This window comes from Amphiprion ocellaris, chromosome 5 (assembly GCF_022539595.1).
Source record: "Amphiprion ocellaris isolate individual 3 ecotype Okinawa chromosome 5, ASM2253959v1, whole genome shotgun sequence".
NCBI lineage: Eukaryota > Metazoa > Chordata > Actinopteri > Pomacentridae > Amphiprion > Amphiprion ocellaris.
In genome coordinates, this window is record NC_072770.1 from 3,929,708 (window position 1) to 3,940,197 (window position 10,490).

General features: G+C 43.0%; 1 protein-coding gene across 1 annotated transcript; it reads left to right on the forward strand.

The window, feature by feature from the left end:
- The first annotated feature begins 8,572 nt into the window (after positions 1-8,572).
- On the forward strand, positions 8,573-10,048 carry LOC111582697 (uncharacterized protein C14orf93 homolog). The gene is made up of 4 exons (XM_023291522.3): positions 8,573-8,713; positions 9,113-9,209; positions 9,346-9,464; positions 9,603-10,048. Exons 3-4 carry the CDS (start codon positions 9,405-9,407, stop codon positions 9,789-9,791), a joined length of 249 nt encoding a protein of 82 aa, XP_023147290.1. The 5' UTR covers positions 8,573-8,713; positions 9,113-9,209; positions 9,346-9,404; the 3' UTR covers positions 9,792-10,048.
- The last annotated feature ends 442 nt before the right edge of the window (positions 10,049-10,490 follow it).

Consider the following 10,490-nt stretch of genomic DNA (forward strand, 5'->3'; position numbering starts at 1 on the left):
TTACGTGAAATAAAGATACCAGATAAAGAAGACGTCGCCGAAAAACGTCGGCATCACTGCTTAATAAAGTCTATATCCATGTAAATATCATCTACAGACAGTAAAAAGAAATGTGCGGGCCGAAATAAAAAACACGTTTTTTTCAAGTACGGTGAGAGGATTCGAAACCACGTAATCCAGCGATAAAATTACGAGACCACCGTTTTACTCATTGTGCTACCGATCAGCTCTGCTAGCTTTCTGCTTCATCTATATAGATCACTGTCATCCTGTCAGGTGTTTAATACCTGGTGATTGTTCAGGAAACACGTCCATGTCAACTGGGGATAGTCACAACTTAACACAGGCTTCCTGGTTAAGAACGAGTCAGAAAACTATTTATTGTCTCACAAAGAAAACCCACAACATAGAAGCACGTCCACTGCTGTGTTGTATGTTAGTTTGTGTGTTCAGTGGAACAGATCCAGAGCAGAACTTCAGGTTTAACTCGGGTTTGTTCTCAGAAACACTCAGACCCTCAGCAGCCTCCCATCAGAACAACACGCAGCAGAACATCAGCTGGATTTGCTAAAATACATCGGAACAAACTGAGACCACGTTGTTTAAACTAGTCACTCAGAAAACAGTAAAAACTCGTTCAGTCATCCACGTCCTAACCGTCATTTCAGAGCACTTTAACCGCTGACAATATATTTTTTTAAAGGAAGGAATCCGACCTGGTCAAAACAAACAATATATTTGTGTGATTTGTGTCTTCCCAAACATCCTGGCTGGTTTAGAAATGGCAGAAGATACTTTTAATGATGTCGCAGAGGAAGACTAGAGTGAATTGTGGTGTTTGACAGTATTTGACTTAATGACATGTTCCTAATCCACCTTAGAGTACATGTAGGCTAAATATACAAATATGGCAGCACAATATCTTCAGAGTCCAACAGGAATATCTGTAGCTGTAACGTTCAAATGTGACTGTAGTCACTTCAATACCTCCAATAGGTGCTTATGGCTCACTGTGTAGAGCGAATAAACCATTGTTTGTTTTGACCAGATCAAATCCCTTTACTTCCCTTCCCCCCCCCCCTTTTTTTTTTTTTTTTTTTTTTTTTTTTTTAATATTGTCAGTGGTTAACGTGCTCTGAATGACGGTTAGGACGTGGATGACTGAACGAGTTTTTATTGTTTTCTGAGTGACTAGTTTAAACAACGTGGTCTCACTTTGTTCCGATGTATTTTAGCAAATCAAGCTGATGTTCTGCTGCGTGTTGTTCTGATGGGAGGCTGCTGAGGGTCTGAGTGTTTCTGAGAACAAACCCGAGTTAAACCTGAAGTTCTGCTCTGGATCTGTTCCACTGAACACACAAACTAACACACAACACAGCAGTGGACGTGCTTCTATGTTGTGGGTTTTCTTGGTGAGACAATAAATAGTTTTCTGACCCGTTCTTAACCAGGAAGCCTGTGTTAAGTTGTGACTATCCCCAGTTGACATGGACGTGTTTCCTGAACAATCACCAGGTATTAAACACCTGACAGGATGACAGTGATCTATGCAGATGAAGCAGAAAGCTAGCAGAGCTGATCGGTAGCATAATGAGTAAAACGGTGGTCTCGTAATTTTATCGCTGGATTACGTGGTTTCGAATCCTCTCACCTACTTGAAAAATACATGTTTTTTATTTCGGCCTGCACGTTTCTTTTTACTGTCTGTAGATGATATTTACATGGATATAGACTTCATTAAGTAATGATGCCGACGTTTTTTGGCGACGTCTTCTATATCTGGTATCTTTATTTCACGTAAATCCAGGTCTGATCGTGACGAATCTGCGAACGAAACATCTGGAGACGGAAACTATCACCAGTTAACCCGATCACCAGTTAAACTAGAACACCGGACTTTGCTCGAAGGACGCCCAGCAGCAACATGAGCATCTCCGCCGCACCTGTAAGACAGCATGGACCTGTGAGTTTGGTTCATTTTTTCTTTACCCTCGTTTGTGTTTCATCCTCCGTTCCCAAACCGGACGGCAGCACTTTTCGTTGTAGTATTTGTTTCTTTGGAACTGAATGAACAGCCGTGACCTACTTCCTTGTTTGGTTCTTTTTTTGTTGGATTATTCAGAAAACCTGGAATGAATTATTTGAGTTTTTGTACAAAGGGGACTAAGGAAAACCCGGACTGGACTATCTAATAAAGAATTTGTGTTGTTTATTGTACTATTGTATTCTCTGCCTTATCTGTTGTGTGGTCAAAATATTTAGTTTAATATTTGCTACCAAGGTTTCATGGTTCAACATAGGACCTTTGTAGGGTGCAACAGTGCATTTTAGTTGAACCGCTACAGACTGTAGCATCTAAACATGAATGTCAACAGTGATAGTGGGTTATTTGTAGAGGGATCAGTCACTGGTCCTCACACACACACTCAGAGTCAGATTTCCTCCGGATCAAGAATAGCAAAAATGCATCTCAGATCCATGTCTTCAGCAGAAACGGACTTTGTAATGGAGTAAACAAAATAACGTTTTAATAGACAACCAGGTTCCAGCAGCCAACAACAACATCAGCTTAACGTTAATTAAAAAGAAGGCATAACTTACTGGATACACTGAGGATGCTGGAAATAGACGAAAGGGTGGTGTTTTTATTTATTTTATATGACTTATTTTGTTAGAGAATGACCTTGAGCTACAGTTGCAGAGTGTATGCTGTTGTTTAAACAGATGATGAACTGATCCTCCCTCTGCTCTGGCCAGGTATCTGTCCTGGTCAGTGTCTGTGTCTGTCAGTGCTATCTCTTCCTTTTTTTGTCTTGTCTGCTTTAATGAAGTGGAGCATACATATTTGTACCACCACATCAGTGAGCAGCAGACGGCCCATCCGGATGCCTTTCTGATCCTGGCTGGGGACTTTAACCATGCGGATCCAAAGGCTGTGTTTCCCAATATGCACCAGCACATAGACTTTCCTACACGGGGAGACAACATACTGGATCTTGTTTATACGACCCAGAGAAGAGCCTACAAGGCCTTTCCCCTGCCACATCTTGGTGCCTCAGACCACATTACTGTTATGCTAATTCCAGCATACAGACCACTGGTTAAAACCATCAAACCAGTTCGGAAACAGGTACGTGTGTGGCCAGAAGGGTCTTCAGAGGCACTTCAGGACTGTTTCATCACCACAGACTGGGATGTATTTAAACAAGCTGCCACCTACAACAACACTACAGACCTCCAGGAGTACACAGAGACCGTCACTGCCTACATCACCAAGTGCATTGATGATGTTACAGCCACCAAGACCGTCACTGTTCGGGCTAATCAGAAGCCATGGCTGACGGGAGGTTTACAGGCTCCTGAAAGTACGAAACAATGCCTCCAGAGCTGGAGACGAGGCGGGCCTGAGGATAGCTAGGGCCAACCTGTCTCACGGCATCAGAGAGGCCAAGAGGCAGTACTCCAGGAGAGTAGCTCATCACTTTAGTGACAGCAAAGACACTCAGAGCCTGTGACGGGGGATACAGTCCATAACGGACTACAAGCCTCCACAGCAGACCCCTGACTGCACCATCTCTTTGCTGAATGAGATGAATGAATGACTTCTTCGGCCGTTTTGAAGCAAACAACAGCACCCCTGCACAGAAGACCACACCTCCTCCCAGTGACCAGGTGCTGTCACTGTCCCCGGAGAGTGCGGAGAGCCCTCAGCAGGATCAACGCACGAAAAGCTCCGGGTCCTGACAACATTCCTGGTCATGTATTGAGAGACTGTGCTGGGGAACTCACAGATGTCTTCACAGACATTTTTAACATCTCTCTGAGGCAGGCTGTTGTCCCCACGTGCCTCAAAACAGCCACCATCATCCCGGTACTGAAGAAGTCATCCCCCTCCTCCTTCAACGACTACCGCCCAGTTGCACTCACCCCCATCCTGATGAAGTGCTTTGAACAGCTAGTCATGCAACACAACAGATCCCTCCTCCCACCCACCCTGGACCCCTACCAGTTTGCATATTGGACCAACCGCTCAACCGATGATGCAATCTCCACTGCACTCCACTCAGCCCTCACACACCTGGAAGACAAGGACTCTTATGTTAGAATGCTGTTCATAGACTTTAGTTCAGCATTTAACACCATCATCCCCCAGCAGCTCATCCACAAACTAGACCAGCTTGGACTCAACACCTCACTGTGTAACTGGCTACTGGACTTCCTGACAGGGAGACCACAGGCAGTACAGGTCGGCAGCAAGACATCGAGCACCATCATCCTGAACACGGGGGTCCCCCAAGGATGTGTGCTGAGCCCCCTACTCTTCACCCTGCTGACCCATGACTGCACTCCAGCTCACAGCTCCAATCTTTTTATAAAGTTTGTGGATGACACAACTGTGGTGGGTCTCATCAGTAACAGTGATGAGACACAATACAGGAGTGAGGTGAGCAACCTGGCCAAGTGGTGCAGCACCAAAAACCTCTCTCTGAACGTGGAGAAGACAAAGGAGATGGTTGTTGACTTCAGGAGAGGACACACCCAGCATGCTCCTCTCAACATCAACGGCGGCTGTGGAGAGGGTGAGCAGCACCAAGTTCCTGGGTGTCTCAGAAAATCTCTCCTGGACCAGAAACACAACATCACTGGTCAGGAAGGCACAACAACGTCTCTACTTCCTGCGTAAGCTGAGAAGAGCCAGTGCCCCGCCCCCATCATGTCCACCTTCTATAGAGGCACCATGGAGAGCATCCTGTCCAGCAGCATCACAGTGTGGTACGACTCCTGCACCTCCTCCTGCTGCAGGACCCTCCAGTACGTCGTGAAAGCAGCAGAAAGGATTGTGGGTGTCTCTCTCCCCTCCCTCCAGGACATCTACAGCACCTACCTCACTCGCAAAGTACTAAGCATTGCAGGAGACCCCACACACCCATCCCACAATCTCTTCAGCCTGCTGCCATCATGGAGGAGACTGAAGAGTCTGAGGACCAGGACCAGCCGACTGAGCAACAGCTTCATCCACCAGGCTGTCAGGAAGCTGAACTCTCTCCCCTCTCTGCCCTCTCTACCACCCCCTTCCCCCACATACACAAACTCTGGTCAATAACCTCTGATCTGCACTGTAATAGCACATTCAACCATCAAGCATATTTGCACTTCTTGGACTGTTACTTATTTGCACTGTTCTGAGTATTCTGCACTAAATCCGTCACTTTATCTCGTGGTCATGTTTACATTTCACTCAGTTCTGCTTTTCTTAGTTCTTAGTTGTTGCTCGGCTCTAATTTTGCTTCCTTTGTCCTTTTTTGCCCTTTAATATCTTATTTTCTAAGTCTTTATTTAATGTCTACTGTTGCACAAAGAGAGAGTAACGAAATTTCGATTCTTGGTATGTCATGTACATATTGAAGTATTGACAATAAAGCTGACTTTGACTTTGACTTGACTTTGACTTAACTATTTATCTTGTTGATCATCTATAATGTAATAACTATCACCATATTTGGTGCACTTGTTGTATTCTGAGCTTTTATCTGACTGGCTGAGGAGAAATAACTACCTTGATACATTCTAAAATTGCTCTTGGGGTTTTAACGAGACAAATCTTTTGATGCTCTTCACGATAGAATCCGCCATTCTGCAACTGACAGTTCACCCTGCTGCAGCTTCTCCATGCGACATTCTAAAATTGTCTCATCTCGTCTCATTATGGATCCTCGGTGTGAACAGGGCTTAACGTTATAAACAATACAATAGCAAGTATAATGCATAGAACTAGACCTCTGACTATTAATCCATGTACAGAAAACAATTTGAAAACTATTCTGGTTAATCATTCTGAGTCTAACAACAAATTTGCCTCTTTAAACTTTTATTTTAGATGTAAACATTGTAACAAACGTATGAACTGATCTTGCTACATTCTGTTAATGTATAAACAGGTCATTGTGGTGCTATTTTTTTCCATTCATGTTAGCAAAAGTTTCACACAACTTTAGAATGTGAGGTGGTAACATGACCTCAAGCGTACAGCCACCAGCTGGTGCTTTTTTTCAGTATCTGTAAAGTTGATGTTGACACTTGGTCCTAACTGAACAGCCCAGAATATTTGGTCGTTTAACCAGCTATTTTTACTTGCTTGCAAACATGTAGCATTTCCTGTATCTGCTTCACAATAGAAGCCTTCCTCTGGTTCAGAGATGTAAAAATTTTAATAGCAGTAACATCATGGGTTTGTTTCAGCAGTAATTTCAACAGCTCTGAAACAGCTGACAGGGATCAAACTGTGGTAATTTAAGACTGATATGTAAAAGTATTGACAGAAACTAATCTCACCACTCATTTTATTACTGCCACCTTCTGCATGTAAGAATTATCTTGATCCTAATTTAAATGTTTTGGGATCAAACAACACATTAATATTTGGGACAGACAAGGAGAGACACAATTATATGGATTTTATTAGAAAAAATACTTAACAAAACATGAATTTTAATGAAACTGAAAATTAAAAAATAATGTGAAGTGCACAACGCACATGAATCATCCTTTGAGTGTACATGCTGTTACTAAGGTGTCCTTTAAGTCAGCAAAGCTCTTCTAAGGTGGGTGCTTATAACATATTTTATAAGTAGTGAATCAATGCAACTTTTATATTTTTTGTTCTGTTACTGTTCTTGGTCAATCAAGGCAGGGTTCAGATGGTAATACAACTTCAATAAGGTCTCCGTTTATTGTCAACTCAACCTCTAATAAACTTCTTTTTGTTTTTGTTTTGTAGATGCTCCAGAAATGGAAGTCAAGAAACAAGGTAAGAGACCCTGAAATGACCAGGAGAGGACTGCAGTCAAACAACACCTTGGCAAGTTCATCGCACTGAAGAAAGTTCCAGCAAAGCAGGACTGCCTGATGTGTATTGACAAAGAGTCTTCCGTCCTAAGAGCACAGCGATGGACAGACGTGAAATATTTTGTCTACAGTGAAATTGTCAAAATCAAGAGAAAATCTGCATTCTGAATTAATAGACTACAAGAGAGGGAGGAAACTGAGACAAGGGGTTGGGAGATGAGAGAAGAGGGAGAGGAAGCAGGTGATTATTCCTGTGTTTTAAAGGGTTTGTTAATGTCTGTTCGTTTGTTCATTTGTTAGGAGCGCCTTTAGCCATGTCCTACAGCACAGCAAATCTTTTAAATAGTAGTTTGCATTGAGCAGGAACTGACACCTGCAGTTTGTTACCTTTCAGGAAGATGTCTCAGGATACACCTGGATGTTCTGTATTGTTCTTATAAACTGCTGCATTTTAAATAAGTGCAATATGTCAATATCTACTGCACTTTGCACAACTGAAGAATCTTGTAACTGGAGTATTTGGTTGCCAACACTGGGTATTAAACAATCCAGCGTTCACCATTTGGAGCTATTATCGTTCACTATGGATTGAGTCTGCCATGTTTGTGTTTAATACTGCCGAACAGGAATAACTTTCTGAAAAAGAAGAAGTTGACACTCAATTTATTACAAAAGTTGTGCTCAACCATAAAAGGTCTTAATCATATTACATCTTAATCAAACTGCATGACCAACCAATTTCCAGTTTCATTAATTGGCAACTCAACAACTGGTTTGGACCACTATTCTAATTCTGCTTTACATAGAAAAAAGTCACACAGAATTGATATGACTGAAAAAGAAATTGTGATATTTTCCTTCCGGAATGATGGCAAGCTCCGAATTCATTTGCTTCACTTGGTTTTTCACAGTAGCGGTGATATGGGTGCGCATGGAGTCGCAGAAACTCTGTTTTGTCTTCTTAACTTGGCGCAATTCATTCTCCTGCTTCCTCCACTTCCGAACCATAGATTGATTGATTTTGAATTCTCTCGTGGCTGCTCTGTTCCCATTTACAACCGCGTAACTGATAGCCTGTAGTTTGAATTGGGCCTCGTAAGCATGTCTCTTTGCTGATGCCATTTTCGGGGGTCCTTAGCCAAACAAGTGTTGTTTTGCAGCATACCGGTAGTACAGTATACCTACCTACCGGAGGCGTGGCGGAGATAAGCATAGGTACTGTACGTACCTTTGTGTAAGGTTCTGTAATTGGTTTATCACTGCCAGCGTATGTAGTGTACGTATTACGTCCCTATGTCGGTGGGAAATGGTCCGACAGTCAATCAAGCGGAGCGGGTTAGGTGGAACTCAGTGCACACATAAGGCGCACCGGGTTAAAAGACGCACCGTCGGTTTTTGAGGAAATTAAAGGCTGGAGCAGAAGCTGGAGCAGAAGCTGGAGCAGAAGCTGTAGGAGAAGCTGGAGGAGAAGCTGGAGCAGAAGCTGGAGGAGAAGCCGGAGCAGAAGCCGGAGCAGAAGCCGGAGGAGAAGCCGGAGGAGAAGCCGGAGCAGAAGCTGGAGGAGAAGCTGGAGCAGAAGCTGTAGGAGAAGCTGGAGGAGAAGCTGGAGCAGAAGCTGGAGGAGAAGCCGGAGCAGAAGCCGGAGCAGAAGCCGGAGGAGAAGCCGGAGGAGAAGCTGGAGCAGAAGCTGGAGGAGAAGCTGGAGGAGAAGCTGGACGAGAAGCTGGAGCAGAAGCTGGAGGAGAAGCTGGAGAAGCTGGAGCAGAAGCTGGAGGAGAGGATAGCCGCCATGGAAGCCAAATTAAACACTTTCTCCAGCGGCGAGGAAATTCAGCAGAAAAGAGGAGAGCACAGTCCTAAAATTGCGGTAAGAATATATTCCATTTGTAGGATATTTTTAGTGAGTTTTAGCACAATGCTCTGAATTGGTAACGTTAAGCAGTGATAGCATGTTGTCCTCCATCTTTCTTAACAAACGTGACTTTATTTTTGCCTTGTAGTAGTTTTAGGAACAAGGGTGAGACTGTTTATTCTTTTTTCTTTTTCGTTTCTTTTTTGTGAGAAAAAATGTTTACTGTAAGCATGTATAATAATTCTTTGTCAGCTGAATGCACACAATTAAATTGTTGTACTGTAGATTGTAAACCATTCATGCATCCATTCAAATTGTGTCTGCTAATTTAAAACTGTTTTAAATGACTTTACAGTTAACTCTGCAGTTATTCTGCTGTGAGTAGTAAATGAATGTTCTGATTTATTTTCACAGACTGGACTCGCCTCACAATGAGACAGTCAGGACATATTTAGTTAAAACTTTGGCTGAAGTCCAGATGTGGAGGATGTGGAGACAGACGTCCTTCTATGTAAGTATCCTGTTTAAAATTGTTCTAAATTTTTCGATTTCATCAACAGAAACAAAAGCTAACAATAGCTGAAAATAGCAGGAAATAATAATAATAATAATAAAGCTAATAACGGCTTCATTTAACTGTTTTCCAGCTGATTGTAAAAAGCATTTTGAAACTCTACGGAGGAACTACCGCTACAGTCAACCCAACATGGCGGATCAGGCGGAGGCCATGAAGTCTTCTGCCCCGAGTCACCAGAGAAGAAAGAGGGTAAGAGATATTAGTTTGATTCATTACATTGTGTGTTTTATACAAAATGTGGTTAGAATAGTATTGCTGGTCACTATGACATTATTTTTCTGTTAAATTATTAAATGTATTGATTTCCTGTACTGATTGTGTTCACAGCTGCTGGATGCCAGGAAGACAGTCCTTGCTCCAGATGAAGAGGACTTCTGGAAGAGCATCACAGCTGACATGATGTCAGATGAGGAGGACGGCAGCGTTGACGGGGTGCGTGGATGGATAGTACGGCCTCCATCCTTCCACAGCCAGGAGCTTGCCAACCTGTGTGCAGCCCTACAGGCTGGAGGCTGATGTAAAGTACACAGCTCTACATCACAGGTGTTTTCACAATGGACAGCCGTCTGATAGACTGAAGCCACTGAAGTACAACACGGCAGCAGCCAGAAAAACATTTTAAGCCAGAGCTGATGCTTGAGACCAGCCTGGAGTGAGAGATGAACTTGGTCAAAATTTTTTGTAAATTTTTTGTTTTTAAAGACAGTTTATTTTAATTTTGATTTCGGATTTCTGGAACTCTGTTCAATAAAGCTCTTGTTTTTCAACATGTCTCAACATGTCATATTTTTTCCCTTCCAATAAATTAATGTCATTGATTGTAGGATAGCCCATTGGATAACAATAACAAGTATGCAGGTAATTATACACTATATGGGTTAGGGTTAGGGTTTGACCAGTAGCAACAGATCTTTCAACCAATCATGACACAGTTTTTTCTGTTTTCATGTCTTGTTTCATCCAATCGGTGTCCTGACTCATGCGAGACAGGCAGGCTAGATGCTAATTATTTTTCACACCTCTGCCATGCCCCAGGTGTGAAGTCTCACTCCCCCCTTGCCCCACACACCCACCCCCCAACTCCACAAACATGATTCATTCAAGGTATTTCTCCTCACCCGCCAACTAGTAGTTCATAGCCTGAGAACAACCAATAACTGTGGGGAACTTGTAGGTTTTCAGTGATTCACAGGGTCGATAATCTGGCTTTTCGTG